The sequence below is a fragment of the Hippichthys cyanospilos genome, chromosome 9 (genome assembly GCF_059441005.1).
Source record: "Hippichthys cyanospilos isolate Australia breed blue-spotted pipefish chromosome 9, RoL_Hcya_1.0, whole genome shotgun sequence".
Taxonomy (NCBI): Eukaryota; Metazoa; Chordata; class Actinopteri; order Syngnathiformes; family Syngnathidae; genus Hippichthys; species Hippichthys cyanospilos.
The window spans coordinates 6,341,238-6,364,423 of NC_142377.1; the positions used below are offsets into that span (position 1 = coordinate 6,341,238).

A 23,186-nucleotide genomic window follows, 5' to 3' on the forward strand; every position below is an offset into this window, starting at 1 on the left:
AGATCCATTATATGGGATAGAATACTATATCCATATACTTGCAGTTCCTCGTATACATTCTTTAAATACGTTACATCTATTACAACCCTTTGAAACAATTATGGAATCACAAGTTGGAATATATTCATACAGCTGTTTAATTTTGTAGAAAAAACAGATCATAGACATTACACAAAAGTCAAGTCATTTCAAATAGCAATTTTGTGGCTTTGAGAAACACTAAAAGGCATCAAGACAAAAGAAAGAGACGTGGTAGTTAGTTGCAGATACTTTTGAAGTTACCAAACAGAAGGAAAAAAATATGGAAATATGGAAAATAAATTATGGAATCACCCTGCAAATGTCTATTTCCAAAACTAACACACCCTTCAGTTAAACCGAAGTGATCACGCCTTGGACAGCTGGTGCACCAGGTAGACTGACATAAATCATAGCTCCAACGCAAGAGATGTCATTTGAAACTATGATAGGGTTATCAGACTTTTTAAATATGGTAAATCATCATGCAGTGTTGCAAAAGATGGATGTTCACAGTCAGCGGTCTCTAAAATCTAGAGCAAATACAAACAACATGGGAAGGTTGTTAATTGCAAGCATACTGGTAGACTAATGAAAGACTAACATTAAAGCGTCAAGACAGAACACTCAAAGCGATATGTTAAGAAAACTGAAAATGCTCAGCAAAACAAATGATCAAAAGCGAGGAAACTGGAGTCAATGTTTGTGACCGGACTGTAAGAAACCGCCTAAAGGAAATGGGATTTACATATAGGAAAGCTAAACGGAGGCCATAATTAACACCGAAACGTAAAGAAACTAGATTACAATGGGCTAAGGAAAAGCAAGCGTGGACTGTGGATGACTGGATGAAAGTCACATTCAGTGATGAATCTGCATTGGCCAAGCTGATGATGCTGCAACTTTTATTTATGAAGAGGACTGCCTGAAAAAACTTTCAAATTTCCACAGTTATTGATGATATGGGGTTGCATGACATCTTCAATAAATGCACGGGTTTATTTTGACACTTTTCTTATCCCATCAAATGAACCTTCGGGGCTGATGAAATCGTTTTTCAGGACGACGAGGCATCTTGCCATATAGCAAAAACTGTGAAAAGATTCTTTAAAGAAAAACACATAAGGTCAATGTCATAGCCTGAAAACGGTCCAGATCTCAATCTAATTGAAAATCTGTAGAGGAAGATAATCCAACCTGCAAAGCTGATCTGGCAAAACCAATCAAAAGACATCTAGTGCCAAATTATTGAAGAGTGCTCTTTGTCACTAATTAAGTCCATGTCTTTGGAGATTGCCAGCTGTCATCAAAGTCAGATGTGGTGCAACAAAGTAGTAGTGATGTATTATAGGTTTTGTTTTTTCATGACATATCTTTTTCTCTCAGAGTTGAGTGATTCCATTATCCTAAAACAGTAATTGTTACGGACTACCACATCTTTTTTTTTTTTCTTATAGTGTTTCTGAAAGCCCGAAAGAAGCCATTTGAATGTACTTGTTTTAGCTATGATTTGCTTTTTTTTTTTTACAAATTAAACAACAGCATGAATATTCTCCGAGACTGGTGTTTCCATCATTTTTGCCAAGAGTTGTAGCAGCATGCACTCCAGTGAGCGAGTCCGTTCTGCTTCTGCCATGCAATGCTGAATTTAAATGGAATGAAAAGAGTCCGGTTGGCCCTGAATCAAGTCGGTCGTGTTCACTCCCACATTGGCGCAAACACCCATTTCTATCGATTACCATAACACATCTCACGCTTGGGTTTGGGGTGGACACATGAGCTGAGGTGTTGGTACCATGCTTCTGGAAAGGGGCATTACTTACCCCTCTGCTTTTGTCTTTTGCAGCATTTCTTGGAGAGGCACCACACATCAGAAATGAATGAATGCGTCACATCGCCTCCTGCACCAAGTGCGACTTTTGAGACGCAGTCCGTGGAACTTTCCTAGAAGCGTTGGGTTTGGATCCGCCAGCTGTCCCGACAAGACACGGAGGGAAACTTGGAGGATGTTACGGCGGGTCCTTCTTCCTGCTCCCAAAAAAAACCTTCAAAGGCCATGCAGAATCATCACCACTGTGTCAGTGTGCAACGTCATTCTGGTATTGAAGGTTTCGAATGAGAGAAACTCAACAACTTTTTGCCTGGGTGTTTGGTCCGTTGACCTGCTTAGTGTCAGTGTGACTCTCTTGTTTAACGTTCGTTTGAGGAATCAACAGCATTTGTCACATCGGTTTTCTTCAGGATTGAGGCCACTTTCTTGAAAGACAGCAGAAGCATTTAATAAGACTCAATTATGTCCATAAACGTACACAGTGAATCCCAATGTACAGTACACTCTACTGATGGTATAATGGCAGTTAAAAAAAAAAAGTCATTATTACTGTGGTGCCTCGACCAACAACAAAGCATTTTCAATCGTTTGTGTTTGTGCGAGTGCTACTGTGCATGGTGTCAACCTGCTTGACAAACAACAAAACAAGAAAAAAAAATCCTCTGGTGCCACATTGGTTGTACCTGTGATTTGCGTTTTTTTCTTCTCCACGTGCTGTGTACATTGCGCACTTTTTTTTTTTAACTCGTAAGTGTCCAATGGTTGTGATAGGATGCTAATGGAGAGCTATTGTCCGACTAGTGCGCTGAATTGTCCATGTACTAGTATGCTTTTTGTCCTCATTAAGAAGACAAGTTAGCACACAATTAGAATGTCTTACTAATGATATTTCTGTGCACTGCTACACTGACTCCATGATACTAGTGAGGCAAAACTGCACTAGTTGACATCTGTGCATAGAAGCACACACTTTGGTGACTAATGCAGCTTTCTAGCAACAAGTAGTTGGTCTACCAGTTGACATCTCTGTGTTTCTAGTACCACAAATAAAGGGCTAGAAAAGATGTTAAAAGGCCAGTGTGAAATTTTGTTACATCTAGTGGCGAACAAAAAATGCATCCATTCTCTTAACCTCTTGTCCTCACAAGGGTTGCGGGCAACATGATTGCATTCTTCTAGTTCACCATTAGATACTGCTAAACTCTACGCACTGCCATTTTAACAAGTTACCACTAGTATTCTTAACATACAACTGATGTGCAATTTTACCTAATTAGTAGTTGTTCTATCAGTTGACACCTGTGCACAATTGACACCTGTGCACAACTAGAACGATTAGTTAAGTACTAAATGTGTGTCGATAGTAGTAGTAGCACAAAGTCAACAAGTGCACACTTTTTCCTTACTGGTAAGATTCTTCAAGCAGTCAACAGATGTGTGCTACTAGTAGTACTACTAATGAAGTCCCTAAATGTTCACTAGTATTATTTTATATTGAAACTAGTGGTATTAATTGCATGTAGTTATCAGCTAGTGCTCAGTTTTCCATAATTAGTAACAAGTTCTAATATTTGCATACTCCTGATACTAGGCACTGGATGTTAACTAGTAAAAGTTTTGTCACCACCAGTACTAGAAACACAGCGTTGTCAGCTAATGCATTCTTTGTTCTACAGTATTGTTGTGTAGAAATGCCATACAGTAGTGTAAAGCAATTGTGAAAAAAAAAAGAACAGTTAAGACTAATGTTGTGTGCCGAATCTATTTTCTTGTTCAGGGACAATAAAGTGCAATAATTGGACATCAATTAATAGCTTTCCATAGAAAATCCTTAGTTTGTGATTGTCAAGTGGATTTTTTGGAACTACACTGTGACTGGGTTGCCTTTCCAAATGATTGTGTCTCGTGAGCGCTCGTCTTTCCAGAGGTTGCTGAATGTAACACACAAGGCACATCATGCTTCCTTTTACTTTGCAGATCTACTGTTCTTTCTCCATTTGTGTAAAAAAAAAAAAAAAAAAAAAAAGACTGCTCGAAAACCTCAAATGACTGAGCTCAAACTTTTTGATTTGACTTGAACTGAACTTGCTCAATTGAAGCGTAGATGGCTTGCGCCTCCCTCTGGCTCAACAAAATAGCACATCCATGCATCTGGCCCATGCTTTTGGTCGATCCAAATATGATTGTATTTCTGTTTCTGTCTGCTTGTTGAAAAAACCCATTTGAACATAAATTATTGCTTTGCATCATCAGTGTAAATAAAGACAACAAAGATGTTGAATGACGTTAAGACCATTGCGGTGATGCTTTCCTGTCCCTCTAGCCGCCTCAATTCACATGTCAAGGTCCCACCACTTGAAGTCAAAAGCTTCCCTGCGCACGTTGGAGCCGCAGTGGACCTCGCCCAGGAGCTGGTGGTAGGATGCAAAGTCGTCGATGAAGGTGCAGGTGAGACCCAGGCCCTCCATCAGGGAGCACATCTCCGCCTCCAGGGCGCAGCGGCCGTTCACCTTGGGGCCAAAAGGCTTGGGGATGCCCAGGCTTTGCCCCAGCACGATCATGTTAACCTGGATAATGTAAAGTATAACACTGATCTCATAGTATTGGTCATTCTAAAAAGTCATATACTGTATACTCATGCACATGCTGGAATTTTGCATTAAAACACAAAAATCCATCGCTTCAAAATGACACTGGCCAAATGCATGTTAGGCCACTTGTATGGTTGAACTTTTTTTTTTTTTGATAAATCAATATTTATCAGAAAATGGATGTCGTAAATTACTTAATGTTGCACTTGTACAGTTGTGTGGCAGCTTTTTTTGGAGCTGAAATTCATGCATTTTACATCAGGCATCTTATTGGGCAATTATAGCTATAGGAGAGTGTGGACTTAACAGTTGTCATTTTTCTTTTTACACCAAAGCCTGTCTTTGTGATGAAGATACTTGGGTGAGTAATTCTGTTTGCTGCATTTGTGCTTTGTGTACTTTACAGTATTTTATTTTACACTTCAGAAATCCAAAATCCACCTCAGATGGCTTTTTAAAACGGGAGAAAAGGAGCTGCGCTCTGTGTCATTTCCGGTCCTTCCTTTCTATTACATCATTTTCACACACAATCCGGTGGGCTAGCTGGGAATATTGGGGGTCAACATGACACATGAAAGAATAAATACTGCAAAATACAGCAAGATGTTAGAGGAGCTTAGTCCGCATTTTTAAATAAATTACATACTCCAACTTTAAAGTCACTAACTCTAAAATACGAGGAACTGTTTCAAATTATGAAAGAAAAAAAGTCACTAACTTTAAATACGAGAAACTGTTTCAAATAATGAAAGAAAGAAAAAAATCACCATATTCTCCGTGCTGTTGAGGAAATATGAAAACACAGTGTGTGTTGGAAAGCAGTGCAATTGTTCCTAAAACGTACCATGTCGGGGTAGAAGGCGACTGCTCGGAACTCGTGGTCAACATCCTGCTCTAATTTGAAGAGGATGGGCAGGTCAATGATATCAGCATCGTCCAGGCCCAGCTCTCGTTTCAATACGTCTCGGTTCCAGTCAATGCAGCTCTGAACAAAAGAGGCACAAGAAATAAAAAGGAAAGCCTCAACTCAAATGCATCTATACAGCATTTTACTTTAATATCTGCTGCAAACTGCAACAAAGCGCTTTACAAAAAACATAAAGAGAATAAATATAAGAACTGAGGCCTTGACTGCTGCCCTGGCCCCAAATCTACAGGAGTGAACTTAATTTATATGTTAATGTCTGAAAAGAAAATCATGTATTTGGGTTAGAAATAGCCAAAATGTTATTTTCACATTAATTTAGTTTGTCAGTTGCCAAGGATATAAGACCATTGAATTTCTGATTAATATCAGTATGCTGTGATTGGTAGTTTTCTGATCACCATATCTACATTGTGTTGATGCTGATGAAATTCAGTAGGCCCTTGGCAAAATTGTGTCTGCTTTTTTTTTTTTTTTTCATGTCCCCCGAAGCCATGTGAGCTGGTTAACGTCACCCATTTTTGCATAGCAGCTTATCCTCCCTAGGGTCACTATGTTGCCGTTGCCAATCCAAGCTGTCTTCGGGCAGTAGGCAGAGGACACTTTGGACTGGTTGTGAGCCAATCGCAGGGCCTGTTATTTATTAAATGTTCACTATTGCTCGGCATCTTCAATGGCTAAGTAGCTTTACTATATTTTAGGGTTCTGTGTGGATTAAAGGTAGGAACAGAAAGCTAACCGTAGGTTTACAGCTGACTGACCTGTACATAGTTGTTCTCAGCTTGGAAAGCTTCATCTTGGAGTATGTCGTCCACTGTGATGGGCACTTGGTCATTCCGCCCTTTGAGGAAGTAGATTGTTTTGTATACTCGAGCCAAAAGCAAAAATAGCACGCGAGGACAGACATACCCTCGAAGAGTTTGGCCTGTCCGTGACCGTTGTTCTTTAAGCCTCGGAACAGCTTGTAGCCTGCGTCCGGACTGGCCAACAGCAGCCGAAAGCCCTGCCAGCGAGGCCACAACAAACAAAAAACATTGGCAGAGAGTTTGCACCGGGAATTCATGTTGCCATTGAGGATAAAAGGAAATAGCAGCAAAGTAGAGGGAAGCATGTCCTAAGACTTAAAATTGTACAAAAATGTCTCTCTTTCTATGAAACATATGAAGTATTCATACTGGCAGTTAACTAGCATTTGGAAGAGGCTTTGGTTGTGTGTCACTGGCTGAACCATGTAGTGTAGGTAATACCTTCCTGTCTGGTGCAGGAACAAACGTCATGAATTCATCCACGTGGCCAACGACCAGCCAGTCAGAAAACAAGGCGATGGGCTTTTGGACCCTCTGTGCCCACAGAAAGTCCTGGACCACTTTAGTCATGTTTCTTCCTTTGGTGGTTCTTAAAAGAAAAAAGACATTTTTGTTATATTGTCTTTAAGTCCACCTTTCCATTCAAAGTAAAAATGATCTAGGGCGAGCCTACGTCGGAAATGCCACGCCGATGATGATTCTACCCAACGGATACTCTTTGCCGTTGACCGTGACGGGAGGACTGACCTCCAGGTTGCCAAACGAGTCCAGACTGCTCACATCTTTCCTCAGTGCCACTCTTGTCACGTAGCCAAAGTCGGGACCCTGAAGGGATTGTTGACAAATGCTACTAAGATTTTTTTTTTTCTAAATACAAAATATCATCTATTTTATATATATAATTGTCTATTTTTTTAATTAAAATTTGTCAGGGTTGTTAAAGGGCTTTTAAAAGAGCTTTTAAAAATGTTAGAAGATTAATTTTTCACTGTATTATTATCTCTATTGTTCTTTTCCTTCATTGAGGCATTTCTAAGAATTCTTTGCTTATTTTGCATTCTCAGGCCTGCTTGAGCAAAAGGGCCTTCCTGAGCAGAAGGGTCTTCCATTCTCGCATCACAATGTAACGCCGCAGCGGGGAGGAAGGCCCTTGTACCACCATGCAGTGTAAAAACGCTCCCACAATATCCTGGCATTCCTATTTTTAATTCCGGTTTTACAATAAGTTATGGAAAAGAGATTTTGCACAAAGTATGTACATGTGAGCTTAATTGTATAGAAAGGAAACGTGTGTATTGGATGAAATTTGCATAACACATTTCTTCATATGAACATTGCTTTGATGGGGCATTTTTCTTCTGCTACTAATGACTTATATTTCTCCATGTGAAGTACTGTTTACATCTACTTTTGTATTTCTTGACATGACGTGAGAGGCACTGTTTGACTCACTTTTGATTAGACACGTCGCTTCCCAAAAAACATTTTTCTTCATAAGAAATAAATAGCCAAAATGTGAAAGATGAGATTTCATCATTTTTATGCATATATATAACTGGAATGTTTAAAATACCATGATACAGGTCCTTTAACAGCATTCTTCTCTGTGGTCTGTCAAATTGAGAAGGCATTCATTTTAACTACAGGAACTTCAATAATGAAAACATTGCTCACCAGTAGCTCATTGTATGGAAAATCGAGAAGTTTTCCATCTCTGGGGGAATCCAGGACCACAGGAAAACGGTGATGTGGTGCTTCGATGTAACCAAACTCAAGCTCATCCTATAGAAAAATGTCCATACTTTAAATTGTATTGGTTTACAGCTTTTGGTATGATCTTGCCACTAGTGGCTTTTACATCTGCCTCACATTGCTGAGCTCCTGGGTCTCAGGTCTGGACTGAGCTACAGTATGTGGTGCTTGTATGTTTCTGCTGAGCTTGTTTTTGGCATTTCTCGTTTCCTTTCACGTTCCAAAAGAATGCAAGCTAGGTTTATTGAAGACTCCGAGGTTACAATTCGGTTTAGTAACAAGTGACAACCCCAGTTAAGAAAAATCCAAGTCAATTTGTTGATGTGCCTGCCTGCCAGTTGGCTATCATGTAAAAAAATTTCTAGACTACATTTGTAAGTTTCATTTACACATGAAAAACACCCATCATTATCTTACTTGCATCCAGCGGTCACCTCTGTTCATATACTCGTGACAGATGTTGAGTTTGTAGCCGCTGTTCGCCACAAGATTCTTCATTCCTTTCAGGAATCCGTAGTTATCTGATGTGCTGTGCAGCATGCAGCGACAAAGAAGATTAGAGACAGTTTTTTTTGCAAAACACGAGAAGAATCAATTGTCAAGAATATGTTCCTTTCTTTTTCTTTACCTGCAAACGAACACCTCAACAGGCCGCAGGGTGTTTGGCGTCATAATCCATGGCGCCACTCTAAACACAACCGTGTCAGTGAAAATCGGGGTCTCGGGAAGACCCTGTCAACGTAGGCGAAAAACTGGCTTGAGATAACATGATTTGGGATCTTTTAATGGACAATTTCGTATTAATGCTTTAAATCTGAGAAGTCCTTACTCTACAAATGGGCTCCAACAAGCTAAGGTTGATCGTGATGAGCCCGTCAAAGTCCTTGTCCGGAAACTTGAGACCCTCCACGTAAAACTTAGTCTCAGCTACACCACCGATGTACGGGACCTGGCTGGACAACATCTGGCTGGTCAGCACTCTTGTAAAATCGCCTGATACGCCAGCTGAAATAAAGATGGTTGATAATTCAAACAGCTCACACAATTCACCACTCGTTCATTTTGTTGTTTTTACGCACATAGGAAGTTGCTGTACATGTGAGGCCTGGGCCTGTAAACCCTGACGCTTTCCGCATCGCCTTGAGAAATGTGCATGGTGAGCTTGTAGCCATCTGGGAGTTTGGCGGGGCCTTTTGTCCGCAGCACCATCATGGACATGTCACGTAAATCTGCTCGTGGGCGCAGAAATGCCACAACATTAGGTACGTTTCAGTTCTTCCATCCATTGACCTGCATGCTTGTTCCGATCAAATAACTGCAGTCTATCAGTCTTATGGATGATTTTACAGACATGGAACTAAACACAGTTAATAAGTGGCGTTCACTGATAGACCAATTATTGGCGTGGCCCTTGGCATCTTAAAAAATATTGGCATGTTCCATTTTCGTAAACTCTGCCGATAATAAATGAGTTTGAAGGAAATTTTGACTTCAGGTAATTATCAAATTTTCAGTTAACTTTATGAGAGATTATGCAGACTGGGAACATCTGCACCTTTTATTTTTGTTTGAAATTAGTTAAAAAACAAAGATTTTAAGTTTTCTGTAATTGTGGAATTTTGGGGAACTTCTTTTATTCTAGAAAACTATAAAAAGCTACTTCCTTGTTTAAATTTTTGTTTCATGTTTTAAGGCGTGCTAATGAGCTCCCTGAAACTTTTGTTAGAATTTTATAAATAAGATGTAAGTAAAGTGTATAGTAAAAATTGACATTGCGCAAATCTGAACAGGTTTTCAACCAAGTTGGAGTTTGTTTGTTTTTTGACACCAATATTTTCCATGGGCGGCATGGTGGCAGACTGGTTGGCACATACGACTTATATAGATCATGGTTTTGCTTCCGGCCCCCCCCTTCCTGGCTGGAGTGAATGACTGTTCAATTCTGTGTGTCCTGCAAACGGCTGGTAACCAGTTCATGGTGTACCCCACCCTCTTTGAACCAAGAACAGCTGCGTTAGACTCCAGCATGCCTGGATGGATGGCTATTTTTCCTTTAACTGAAAATGAATATTGGCTCTAAATATCGGTTACCATTTTTTGGACATCTAATAATAGGTAGGCTATTGGCCCTGAAAAAAAAAACAAAAAAACACATTGGTCGATTAATTGTTCACTGCAGCTAAATAATCTGACCAACTATTAAAAACAAAGTCTGACACCAGTACAAACCTCAAATCCTCAATTAAAAAAAGTACCTGAACTGTCAATAAAAACTGAGCCACAGTGGCTATGTTAGCTTAGCAGGTAAGCACATTGACTGGCAAAATATGCCCTTACATGGAGTAAAGCAGTGGTCCCCAACCTTTTGATCACCACGGACCGGTCAACGCCATACATTTATATTGTGTGTGTGTGAGTGGGGGGGGTTACTGCTAAATATTGTGCTGACAATGCTGCGCTATCATTAGCTTAGCACGGTAACTACGGTTCAACAGCTGTTAAGTGTAGCAAACGCTGCACATACCAGTTGTCACAAGTTGTCGCTTCCTTGATTTGGCTGTGGCGACGCGAAACGCGGAAAAAGTAAAAAAATTAATTAACTTCACTCGAAAGGTGAAATTTCGCTTCTCGTGACCGCGCGCGGCCATTCGCGTCGCTCCATTCCCGTCCATCGCATCGCCCGACGTGCATTCGCGCCCAGTCATGCGAACTCCATTGACAAAAATACAAAACGCTCCACTTTTTTGCCTTGTTCGGGTTCGGTGTGCGCGTACCATTAACCTAAATCATCTCCAAAACATTATTTCGGGTGCAGCCCACGCGGCCCGGTACCAGTTGATCCATGGACCGGTACCGGTCCGCGGACCGGGGCTTGGGGACCACTGGAGTAAAGCATCTTCTTTACCAGACAACTTGGAAATGTAGTCCACCTCAGTGTCGAGTTTCTTGGCATAACGCCGCTCCGAGTCACAGTTGACCAGTAGGATGGCTCCATGGCCATTAGGACCCCACTTCCAAGATCCCTAGCAACAGAAGTGTAATCAGAATAGAAGTAGCATTTCTACTTATTTTACTGTTCCCTGTAGCTACTCTATCATTCCTTTCTCTGATAATTACCTCCGGGAACATATAAATCATGCAACAGATGGATGAAGTTGAACTGTATAATTTAAGCACATTGCAGTATAGCATGTTGTGACTTGCATTCAGATTTGACTGACTACTTACTGGGTACACCTGTACTCAAAGCATCTGCCTTTACAAAGTTGTTAATGCTCTGGTTTATTTGAGACGGTAAGAAAAGTAGATGCTCAGTATGGTGGTTGTCATTTGCAGTTGTCTGGAGCTGCAATGCATCACATTATTAATTTATTATTATGATTATTAATATTGTTAATAGTAGTAGCGGTAGTAATAGAAATAGCATTGTATATTGACTGTTCAAAATGTTGAAGAGCTACTCGATATCTTAGAGAGATTTTTAACTTTTTTGGCAAATATCAGCAGTAAATAATTCATTGTTTGCAATTTGATCACTTTCATATTTTTTATGTACTGTATATTTTTTTTACCTTAAAAGAATGCATTTTGCCACTTGCTGTTGACTGAAAATAACAATGCATTTGTTCAGGGCTCAAGTAACAGCTAATCACGGCTCACCTGTTTTCTGGGTTTGGTCATGCGAGGTTCACATGCTGAGCTCACCTTATTTGGGTTGTTTTGCTCCACAACGCCATCTCGGTCAGCGTCCACATCAAGAGAGATCTCTGTGTGACAAAAATGTTTTGTATTTCTTTTACATTTCACAAATACATCCAATTATGCCACCAAATCTGTGTTGTTTTAAGCATACCAAGTGCTGTAAGGTGCAGGATGGCATTGCTCAAAACTTCTTTATTTTCCCCATAGTATCGGACAGTAAGCTTGCAAAATAAAAACACAAGGCAGTCTTACAATAACAGTCATTAAAGGTCAAATGCAGCTTTACTTCTGTCCTGTCACCTTGCTGTCGTTTTCATGCTGGCTGGCACTGCTCATGGAGATAAGCAGCACTGACTTTTCATCAAGGGACATGGGGGAGAGGTGAGAGGTCACCTGGGTCGGTGGGACGATGCTGTACTGAACGTTGGGAGTGCATTTGACTGAGAAGAATGCGGAGTTGGGAGGTGCGCTCCTGTAGATCACATTGGGTCAGGCGAGGCAGCTTTATTTACAGTACCCAAGTCGAGTCAATTTTATTTGTGAAATTCTTAGTCGCAAAAGACTCTAAAGACATCCCCTGAATTAAGCTGCCAAAAGGGCAAAAAAAAAAAAAACCCTAAAAAAAAAATCTGGGGAAAAAAATTATAAACTTTGAAAAGGGGCCACAGGTGGGATGAGAGCCCCCTCTAGGCTCAGCAGACTGCAATGGACACCCGGTGGTAAATTAATACATAGTACAGTAATAAATAATGCAAACTGATATAAAGAGAGAGTCCATCCACTCAAACATTTGGAAATGCCATCGAAATCAAATGGTCTCAAACGCGATAACAAAATTCATGCTTTTGAATATGCACAGCAAAAATGCATGACCTACATCATAGAGCTGACTGAGAAAATATCAAGATGCGCAAAGCTGTCTTCTTGGTACACAGTGTCTCATTTAAAGAACCTAAACTATAAATATATTCTCTTTTAAATAATTGTTTTTTGTTCAGCAAATAATTCCATTAATGCTCCTACATAATGCCTGTGGTTTAAGTATTATTCAGCAATTCATTTTTGTTAAATAAATGGAAAAAAATTAATTAGAGACTGATTCCAAAGTTTTGGCTGTTACTATATAGTGCACCATTTCATAAACAAGGCATTCGTGCTTTATATTACTGAAAAAACAACAACACACACATATATAAATACATACATATATATAAACACATACATACAAATATATATAAATACATACATATATATATATATATATATATATATATATATATATATATATATATATATAAAATATATATATATATATATATAAATATATATATATATATAAATATATATATAAATAAATACATATATATATATATAAATATATATATATATAAATATATATATAAATAAATACATATATATATATATATATATATATATATATATATATATATATATATATATATATATATATATATATATATATATATATACATACACAAAATATTGACAAATTTGAGAGCAAAATAAATAAACAAAAATTGGCTTACTAATTTTATTCAAAACATCATTAATTGTAAGAATAATATGTTGTTAAATTTGATTTTGTGTATGCTCTTTAAGATCTTAATTGTTAGTGGGAAAGAACTGAAATGTTTCACCTGTTTTTAAAAGCATTACATAACAAGTGTCCAGGAAGAGTGGACTAGCTGTCAGCCAAACAAAAAGACATAAGACATTTTGCCAAAAGTCCACTTCAAAAAAGGCCAAAAACCGACCAAGGTAATCCAAGTCAATGCTGACATTGAAGGCAGCATGCCAACCATAAACGACCTGACACAGATTATAACCAATGACAAAGCAGTGTGACTTCAGAGTATCCAGAGTTCGCTTTCCATGACTAATTCCCGATCAATAATTGTTTTACTTTCTTTCTGATCATTAACTGCTTCCTGAATTTTTCTTTCTTGATTCCCTTCAAGTGGTGCAGGGAGATGAGTGGGGTGAGCAAGGGTCTTCTGGGAACTATTAGTAATAATCAGCTTCCAGTCTTCGGACCTGTGCCCATACCAGGAAAATGCTAAATTGTTCCTTTCATTCTTTTATTTGAGCCAATCACCGTTCAGTCGTTGTCGAGCATTTATTTTTCAGATCTTGATCTTTGAGGTTTTGGCATCTTTCTGGTAACTCTGCCTACTCCCTCTTCAAAATACCCTAAAAGGTGTTTTGTCATCATCACCTTTTATTGTCGTGCTTTTGTTTGTTTTACCTTGCACTATAAATTTTGGTTAACTATTTCCAACATGTCTGGTCATGCTTTTTGTTCCCCCGTTTTTGTTCTTTCCATGCATGCTTGCTTGTCGTTTTTTTGTTTGTTTTTTTTTTAACTTTACTTTGTCTTCTGGAAAAAAGAAAAAATACATAAATTACTGTTTTGAGGTCCAACCTGTTGCATATGTACAGTACTTTTTTTTTTTTTTGGGGGGGGGGGTCATTTGAAGGTCTCCTAAAGGTAGTTACATTTTTTGTTAAAAAAAAAAAAAAGTAATTAAAGTCATTTCAAAATGGCTCTCCCACTGTCTGATGCTTGAGGCCAAGACATGTTATTACAAGTCAATCAAAAGCATAATTTGTCTCCATTTCTTGACACGGTTGGCTCTCATTTGAAAAGTGTCCACGTAATGTTATGGGTAGCAGGTGGTTTACATAATACCCAATATACATATTGTCATGAGATCACAAAACAGCCAAGAGTAAACAAGAATGTTTGACGAGAGTCATTGTTGCAAAACCTGATTTTAGGTGCCTTAAGGGCCTCAGCGCCCTCCTGTTTGCACAACAGACACGATCAACCAAACACTATCTCCTATCTCTTTTCCTGAAACAGCCGTTTTGTGGTGGAAACTCGTCCCACTCGGGACATTCTCTCAAGTAAACATGCCCTCGCTTGCTTACGGCATTCTTGCAGTGCATATCCAAGTGCGGACGCGAAAGCCCGGTGGCAATGGCAGCCAGGTGACACACTTGAAGGGAAATATCATTCAGCAACCAGCACTGCACATGAGTGGACCATTTTGCATTTGCTGGGTAATCCAGTCTCGGCTCGGATGTGCTGCGTCGGCTTGCGTTTGGCATGGCAGATGCAATTCTATGCGACAACAAAGTCTCGGGTGTTTGCACTGTAACAATAGCCGGCCTGTTTGACTGTGTCGCCAGCAGCAGCATCTGCGTTTTGACTTGTAACTGTGCATTCCATGTTGATGTCAACAAGAAGAAACAAATATTATCCCCCATCCGAAATGGCTTTCGAGAGAAGAATTTAGGCAACTTAGTATAGCAGCCGCAACAATAGGTACAGGGTTGGAGAGTAGAATGAAAGCTCTATTTAGAACGTGGCCTTTACATATCCAAGAAAGGCCTTTTTATTGTTATGGCGGTACTCATGTAACAATATTTTTATTATTACAGGTGCACCTTAATGAATTTGGACGTTGTAGTAAAGCTTATTTCAGTAGGTCAAGTAAAAATTATGATATGAAAAACAACTACTGTACTTTGAATGTGAACATCCAGTGGAAACTGGCTAGAAAACATTTCACATTTATCTTAAGTTTTCCACAATTATCCAGTTTATTGAGATTTGGTATGTTTCTAAGATTTGACCCCCTCACGTGTAGCTAGGAAACCAAATACAGCAATTCTCATTCGACACACACATTACAGTGTGCAAGTTACAAACAACACAGAATAAAACAAACTGCAATATGTTGAAATAAAAGTAAAAAAAAAAAAAAAAGTAGTATTGTCATCTTTTGAGTATTGACACGTCTCATGCATGGTACATTGATTGTGTGTGTGCGCGTGCGCGTGCGCGTGCGTGTGTGTTGGGGGGGGGGGGGGGGGCGGGGGGGTACCTACCTGTTAAGGGCTACGTGAAGCGCAGAGCCAACCACACATACGACGTTTGCAGTTCTATCATAATCTAGTCTGAGAGTGCGGGGACGTATCATGGTTCCTGCCAGTGAACTCAGTCCAGGTGACTCCTCGGACTGGACCGACCCCTCTGAGTTTAACAAGTGTCTAGTAGAGGCTGGAACAAGCCTGAAGTTAAACCCCGGGCTGTGATAGGCCAGACAAGTGGCCTTCACGCCGTCCCCCTGGTCATGTGACGACCCCTCCCCCGCCCCCTAATCCATTCTCTTTAAATCCTTTGCTCCTGCCTAAATCTCATTCTCTGCAGCCTAAATGGCGTTTTCCAAAACGGAAATATGTAATGTGCGTTTGTGTTGATTATTTATTTGTGCATTACAGAGCATTGTGCCCAGTGCCTAATTGGCCAGCAGATGCCGCTAAAAAAAAAAAAAACATTTTTCCAGAGTAGAGTTCCAATTTGTGTTACGCAATGTTCGGTGTTTGGGAAATCAAGTACTAATCCGTAATTTATGGAATATCAAGTGACCAAACTTGCAAAACATGTTAGCATGCATTTTATGTTTGCTGCAATAGCTGCTAAAACCACAAACCTGGAGGCATTATGATGCTCATGAATGCCAGGAGATGGCGGTAAAGCACTTCTTTTATCTATCTATCTATCTATCTATCTATCTATCTATCTATCTATCTATCTATCTATCTATCTATCTATCTATCTATCTATCTATCTATCTATCTATCTATCTATCTATCTATCTATCTATCTATCTATCTATCTATCTTTTTTTTATTTTCACTTTAAAAAGATAAAATTAGAAGTTGTTGTTACCGACATTTTTAGTATCCAACTGCATGATTTTTTTTTTTGCATATTTTTCTAACAGTTTTACATACATTTCTCAGGCATTTCAGGTAACTTTCTGCTGGTTCACACTCATGAATTTGCTTGAATTTCCATATTCGGAGGCACTATGAAAACATATGCACAAAGGTCAAAGTTATTGGGAGGTGGCCTTCGTCTCAGCTCAAGATAGTTTGACATGCTTTTTGCAGAGCATTAATTTCAGTCAGCTGTCTGAAAGTAAAATACTTTTTAGAATGCTCATAAAATCGTGTAAGTGTACAGAAAATAGTCCCGAATGATTTTTTGGAGTAATGACAGACCGTATCGTCACTGATACTAAAACTGGTAGGGTGTCTTTAGTTTTTTTATACTTTGTCAGCACAAATTTCCACATGCTGCATGTCACATAACTTGAAAAAGGTTTCAAGCAGACTCAAATATAAACGACAAAAACTTTTGCCATTATCATGTAGAAGTAGTAGTTTTAAGTAATAGTTCTATTCATGTGCATAGAACAGCGGCAAATGCAAGACAAGGGCTCTACTGTTTTCTTGGAGGGATGTAAAGGGGATACAATCTTTTGGGGGAAAGAAAAAAAGTGTATCCACATTCACACGTGCATCTTACCTGTCCAGGTTTGCCTTCAAAGTGGTCCCTTCCACATAGAGGAGTTGCTGAGCACTTTCTGGGTCCAAACGAAGAGTGCGTTGATAATCGGACTTCCTGCAAAAAGTATCAATTGAAGAGGTTTGTTGAGACATGACTGTTAGTGGTGGTGGGAGATGTTTCTTGATGGACTGCTAACTGCTTATATGTGTAGAGCTTGTTTTTCCAGGTTGTAATATGAGCAAGGTGGAGCACCGACACTCACGTTGTATGCCCTTAAGGCACACTCTCATTTTACTTTGTTGTCTTCATTTTGGGCAGGGAAATCAATTTGATGTATTAACAACTTTTATTCTGCAGGACGGGTTTGGGATTCGACAGATCATGTCACATAGTTTTGCTTATCTTTATTTTTACTTTTGATTCAAATGATCACGCTTCTAAAAATGAATAATCTCAATTAAGGAATGTTCTATTTCTTGCTGACTTTTGAATTTGATTTCATTTTTTTGTCCTGGAGTAACTACCACATTGGTGACTGTTTTTTATTGACCCTTTTTTGTGTTTTGAGAGGTTCTTAGTGTTTATGGTTTCTTTCCTGACTTGGGTTTGTGTTGTTCATGTTTCTGTTCCCCTTGTGTCAGTGTCTTGTTAGCTTGATTGTGTCCTCCAGTCCTTGTAAAACTGCTTCCATTGTGTGTGCCAATCAGCTCCCTGCACCAACTGTGTTTTGCAGAGGTGCTCCTTGATGTCTCGTCAGTTTTTTGTGTATTTAGTTTCAGTTATTGTCAGGTCTGTCATTGTCTATGTGGTTTTGTTGATCATGTACTGTAGATGTTGTTGCTAATATTGTCGTCAGTCCCTCGTTGTTCTTTTGTCGACCTTGATTATTTTCATGTTCATCTTTATACTAAATAACTATTTTTGAGCACACCCCCTACTGTCTTTGGTCCACTCCTTCGACACCTCTCCCCACCGTGACTCATCGTGGCAATCCTAAAAAAATCAAATGGGAAAGAGCCTATTGAGTCATTCTAAAACTAGACTAGACATTTGGGCTTCAAATTTTTTGAAAAAATAAACTATCAGATACATATTAATCAATAATATTGTAGGTAATAACTGATCTGTAAAATGAGCTAAATAAGCCTTTAACAATACTGTAGGTGTCTTTAGCTCATCTTATTCTCTTACAGATTAGTATTTTTTAACACAATTTATTTGGTGTTTACAATACTGCCACTTTAGCTATCCATTCAGCTGTTTGTCTGTTTAGCTTGCTGCAACTGATGACCAAGGACAAACAACTCATATAAATAGGTATAAATAATAAATAATAATAGGTAATAAATAAATACATTTAAAAAAAAAACTTTTTCTGATCATGTGTGTGAGAGGTTTGCATGAGCTATGGTGAGACGTTCGATCATGGCTAACTTTGTTAAAATAGTCATTTAAAAAAATGAACAAGAGATGGGAGGACATGCCTTTTCTTTACACGGTCTTTTGGAAAACCGTTTGATGATGTAAATTTCAGCGGTTCAAGAAGTGAGCCACTGGTATCTTCTTCGGTTCTTATTATTATTTAAAAATTGGGATGGGTGTTATGTAAAGTATCCCCCAATTGTGGAATGACACTTTTAGTATTATTTGAGCTATAACTTGCTTCTTTTGTGGACTTCAAAGTAGTTATATTTTTTTAGGCAGATCAAAACGTTTATTGATTTATGTAAAGTTGTTTTTTAAACATACTCTACATAAAATCTAGAATGCGCTAAATATGGCCATGTAATAAAATGTATGATAATATCATTTTGAAAGTTATGCTCTTATTTTATGTGTACATGGACGATAATATAATCGTAGTAGAAAATAAGAGCTTTGACTTGTATCTGCAGTATTGAAAAAAAAGGAAAAATATAAACAGCAGTCCTAACGTTAGCAAAAATGTTACTTTTTGGTGTGAATGGAAAAGATTCAAGATTTTTTCCAAATAATCCTGTAGACATATCTACATTTTCATATACCCTATGAATTCTAAATCGTCATTATGCATCACTGTCCATATGCTGATAAGAATATGAGACGACGACAGACTGTACACAGAAAGACCATTTTGTGGAAAATGGAAATTGAGGTACCAATACAATTGCCTTACTATCGCCAAAGTCTCTTGTGAAACAAATAGATATGGCATCCATTTGGGTCTCTCACAAATTCACTAACTTAGTGAAAACAAGTGTATTAGTTTGACACCAGCTGTCACTTAATAGTAGTCGGTTGTTAATATTTCTAAACACAGGGTATGGATCTTTCTCACTAGTCATCCCTCTGACCATGAATGGTACTTTTCTCGAATATTTGACAAGAATTATACTACACATTTAGTTTATAATTTTGCTTTGTGATGTCAAGCTACATAGCATTTACACAACCACGTTTGATAAGAAAATAGTTTCCACAAGCATTTCGTTATATGGATGACGTGAACCGCAAAAAAAAAAAAAACTGTCTCGACTACACTAGCACTTCTATCTTCATCTCCACAATTCCAGAGTGTTCTGGATAAAGTTTTTGGCAATAATTACTATTGTAATACTTTTGCGCCTTCACAATTAAGTCTATATTCCGTTATCTATGTTACTGATGATATAGAGCTATGCGCGTTTGTTTTTATTTTGAAATGACAAACAGGAAGCTATATATAAAAAAAATGTCACTTGATGGAGAAACCTCTCGAAGTGTCCAGATTTAGGGCTGGAAGAATATAAAAGCAGGTGAGAGCCGCAGAAACTACCAATAGACACAAGAGAAGATTTAAGAGAGAGCGACACGACTCGGAGACAGTTGCAGAGAACATTTAAGTGTAAGTGGACTCTTTCTTTTTCTATACCTGACATTTTACATGCATAGTGAACCTAATGTGATGCATGTGCTTTTCAGCAATTTCCCACATTCCAAAAACATGTATGGTTGATTAATTTAAAACTTTAGATTGTGTATAGGTATGAGTGAGTGTTTTGACTAAAAGGTCATGTAAATGGCTGGCCATCAAGTATGTACTTCACCCCTAAACTCAAGTCAGCTGGGATAGGCCCCAGATCAACTTTGATCAACTTTGATTTGATATGCTATATCAAAAATGGATGCATGTGTGATATTAATGGGTTTGCTTCAATGTTGTTACCTTTACAGACAGGATCTTGACAGCTTAACAAACAAAATGGTCTCGGCGAAAGGCATCGCGATTGGCATCGACCTGGGCACCACATACTCCTGCGTGGGTGTTTTTCAGCATGGGAAAGTGGAAATCATCGCCAATGACCAGGGCAACAGGACCACACCTAGCTATGTGGCGTTCACAGACACTGAGAGGCTCATTGGTGATGCCGCAAAGAACCAGGTGGCATTGAACCCAAGCAACACAGTGTTTGATGCCAAGCGACTGATCGGAAGGAGGTACGATGATCCGGTAGTGCAAGCGGACAGGAAGCACTGGCCCTTCAAGGTAGTTGCTGACGGAGGGAAGGCCAAAATCCAGGTGCAGTACAAAGGAGAGGACAAGGCCTTCAACCCAGAGGAAATCTCCTCTATGGTGCTTGTTAAAATGAAGGAAATTGCAGAAGCCTACCTGGGTCAACCGGTGTCCAACGCCGTGGTTACGGTCCCTGCCTACTTTAATGACTCCCAGCGGCAGGCCACCAAAGATGCAGGTGTCATCGCGGGACTAAACATTCTTAGGATCATCAATGAGCCCACAGCGGCTGCCATCGCCTATGGTCTGGACAAAGGCCACTCAGCGGAACGCAATGTACTCATTTTTGACCTGGGTGGAGGGACCTTTGACGTGTCCATCCTGACCATCGAGGGTGGCGTCTTTGAGGTCAAAGCCACTGCCGGAGATACCCACTTGGGCGGAGAAGACTTTGACAACCGCATGGTGGAGCATTTTGTGGCTGAGTTCAAGAGGAAGCACAAGAAGGACATCAGCCAGAACAAAAGGGCCTTGAGGAGGCTGCGCACGGCCTGCGAGAGGGCAAAGAGGACGCTGTCCTCCAGCTCCCAGGCCAACATTGAGATTGATTCCCTCTTTGAGGGTGTCGATTTCTACACCTCCATCACCAGGGCTCGTTTTGAGGATCTGTGTTCGGACCTGTTCAGGGGAACTCTGGAACCCGTCGAAAAAGCCCTGAGGGATGCCAAGCTGGATAAAGGCAAGATTCATGACGTGGTTCTGGTTGGTGGCTCCACAAGAATACCCAGAATCCAGAAACTCTTGCAAGACTTTTTCAACGGTAAGGAACTGAACAAGAGCATTAATCCAGATGAGGCAGTGGCTTATGGCGCCGCCGTCCAGGCTGCCATCCTCACAGGGGATAGTTCTGAAAATGTCCAGGACCTGTTGTTGCTGGACGTGGCACCTCTGTCGCTGGGCATTGAGACAGCTGGAGGAGTCATGACGCCACTCATCAAACGCAACACTACCATCCCCACAAAGCAGACTCAGATCTTCAGCACGTATGCCGACAACCAGCCGGGCGTCATTATTCAGGTGTTTGAGGGTGAGAGAGCCATGACCGAGGACAACAACCTTCTGGGAAGATTTGATCTGAGTGGTATCCCGCCAGCGCCGCGAGGCGTGCCGCAGATCGAGGTCACATTCGACGTGGATGCCAACGGCATTTTAAATGTGTCTGCGGTGGATAAAAGTACAGGCAAGGAGAACAAGATCACCATCACCAATGACAAAGGCCGTCTTAGCAAAGAGGAGATCGAGAAGATGGTGGACGATGCTCAAAAGTACAAAGCTGAAGATGAGCTGCAGCGGGACAAGATTGCCGCCAAGAATGCTCTCGAGTCATATGCTTTTCATGTGAAGAGCAGTGTCCAGGATGAGAAAGTGGCAGCCAAGTTGAGTGAGGAGGAAAAGAAAACGCTACTGGACAAGTGTGAGCAGACCCTCAACTGGCTGGAGAGCAACCAGCTAGCTGACAAAGATGAATTCAACCACAAGCAAAAGGAGCTGGAGCGAGTGTGTCAGCCAATCATCAGCAAATTGTACCAGGGGGCGGGGCCTGCTGGAGGCTGTGCAGGGGAGGCCTGGGCCGGTGCCCGAGGGCCCACCATTGAAGAGGTGGATTAAGGACATTTCTTGCTAATCAAAAATAAACGTTTAAATGTTACTATTTAAAATTGTTAAACCTATCATGTTTTTTTAAGTTATCATGTGCATAAAAATAAAATAAAGTCTATAAAAATCCAATTACTGGTGAGTGTTATGTGTCTCCATTAGTTTTTGCAAACCCACCAAGAAAAAAACATTTTGTGCTTCCCCACTCATTGAGGTGACTATTTATTGAGATCATAAGCTTTGAAAATTGGATAAATCTAACTTAAAATAATTATTTTTTTTACATCAACAACGAAAAAAGCCATTTGAATAAACTTTCAGCAAATGTTAACTTACTTGTAACAGGGTTTTTACAGGTTGCAGCTTGTTATGAATCTGAAAAAAAATAATGCTTCAAAGTGCCTGTGATTAGAATCTATTAAAAACCTTACTAAACTAGAAACATTTTGACCACCTGAAGTTAAGAATGATGCTGACAAAAATGTAAAGAAAAAATAACGATACTTGTAAATATGCCTGGAACAGTAACACTAATATCTTAAATATTGTGACCTTGAGAACATGGTATAACGTTGACAGTGTCTGAGCAACTTTAACACTCCTGCAGACTTTGACAATGAGTGCATCACCTGGTGGCGCAAAAGTGTAGTTACACTAAGTGCAAACGCAAAACCCGTTTGCCGACGCACACCACCTCAACTATTGGTGAAGAGTAAAAAGACCGCCCCCACTGAGGTAAACATAAAACACCTCAGGAAATAATAAACAGACACCAAATGTACTAGTTTCTCTCGAAAGGACATAGATGACTGAATCATATTGAAAGTAAGTATTTTCCACGAAAGGAGGTCGTTGATGAAAAATTGTGCCCCCATCGATATAAATAAAATGACCTTAATTTTTATAACTTGATGTCAACGGTTAGAAGATAGACACTTACAAAAGTCATAAACTGGGAACGAGGATTTTTTTAAATTATTTTAATCACAAAACACTGTTTTCTGTGTGACCCAATCACAATCCGCACTAATTTGACAAACTTGCGCCAGG

At 39.5% G+C, this 23,186-nt stretch overlaps 3 protein-coding genes across 21 annotated transcripts in view; 2 read left to right on the top strand and 1 right to left on the bottom strand.

Annotated features, from left to right (window-relative positions):
- rap1gapb (RAP1 GTPase activating protein b) overlaps positions 1 to 4,139 on the top strand; it is a 108,919-nt gene extending 104,780 nt beyond the window's left edge. For all 16 annotated transcript variants that reach the window (XM_088423244.1, XM_088423227.1, XM_088423228.1 and 13 more), the window contains one exon: positions 1,865 to 4,139. The gene's annotated coding sequence lies outside the window, so the exon portion shown is untranslated. The remainder of the gene's footprint in view (positions 1 to 1,864) is intronic.
- On the bottom strand, positions 3,854 to 17,160 carry padi2 (peptidyl arginine deiminase, type II). Of its 2 annotated transcripts, none has more exons than XM_088423246.1 (16): positions 17,027 to 17,160; positions 11,926 to 12,097; positions 11,777 to 11,846; positions 11,629 to 11,690; positions 10,829 to 10,946; positions 9,003 to 9,152; positions 8,753 to 8,928; positions 8,552 to 8,655; positions 8,341 to 8,452; positions 7,846 to 7,953; positions 6,845 to 6,996; positions 6,613 to 6,760; positions 6,275 to 6,368; positions 6,127 to 6,206; positions 5,285 to 5,425; positions 3,854 to 4,416 (listed from the first exon to the last, which is right to left on the bottom strand). In XM_088423246.1, the coding sequence occupies exons 1-16, from the start codon at positions 17,158 to 17,160 to the stop codon at positions 4,183 to 4,185; spliced, it is 2,055 nt and encodes a 684-aa protein (XP_088279372.1). In that variant the 3' UTR covers positions 3,854 to 4,182. The 2 variants fall into 2 exon arrangements, with proteins under 2 accessions (XP_088279372.1, XP_088279371.1); XM_088423245.1 differs by lacking the exon at positions 17,027 to 17,160 and adding an exon at positions 15,541 to 15,693.
- Positions 4,776 to 22,241, top strand: LOC148418640 (heat shock 70 kDa protein 1-like). 3 transcript variants are annotated; one of them, XM_088423248.1, is made up of 3 exons: positions 4,776 to 4,801; positions 17,035 to 17,146; positions 19,748 to 22,241. In XM_088423248.1, the coding sequence occupies exon 3, from the start codon at positions 20,148 to 20,150 to the stop codon at positions 22,146 to 22,148; it is 2,001 nt and encodes a 666-aa protein (XP_088279374.1). In that variant the 5' UTR covers positions 4,776 to 4,801; positions 17,035 to 17,146; positions 19,748 to 20,147; the 3' UTR covers positions 22,149 to 22,241. The 3 variants fall into 3 exon arrangements, with proteins under 3 accessions (XP_088279374.1, XP_088279375.1, XP_088279373.1); XM_088423249.1 differs by lacking the exon at positions 4,776 to 4,801 and adding an exon at positions 9,144 to 9,185 and having other exon boundaries at positions 17,035 to 19,871; positions 20,201 to 22,241; XM_088423247.1 differs by lacking the exon at positions 4,776 to 4,801 and adding an exon at positions 9,144 to 9,185 and having other exon boundaries at positions 17,035 to 22,241.
- The last annotated feature ends 945 nt before the right edge of the window (positions 22,242 to 23,186 follow it).

Excerpts from the sequence above, each read along its gene's own strand:
- padi2 (XM_088423246.1), bottom strand. The coding sequence starts at position 17,160 with ATGTCTCAACAAACCTCTTCAATTGATACTTTTTGCAGGAAGTCCGAT. Across the intron at positions 11,691-11,776 it reads CCTGCACCTTACAGCACTTG|AGATCTCTCTTGATGTGGAC; the intron begins GTATGCTTAAAA and ends TTTGTCACACAG. Across the intron at positions 7,954-8,340 it reads GAGGTGACCGCTGGATGCAA|GATGAGCTTGAGTTTGGTTA; the intron begins GTAAGATAATGA and ends ATTTTTCTATAG.
- LOC148418640 (XM_088423248.1), top strand. The coding sequence starts at position 20,148 with ATGGATGCATGTGTGATATTAATGGGTTTGCTTCAATGTTGTTACCTT.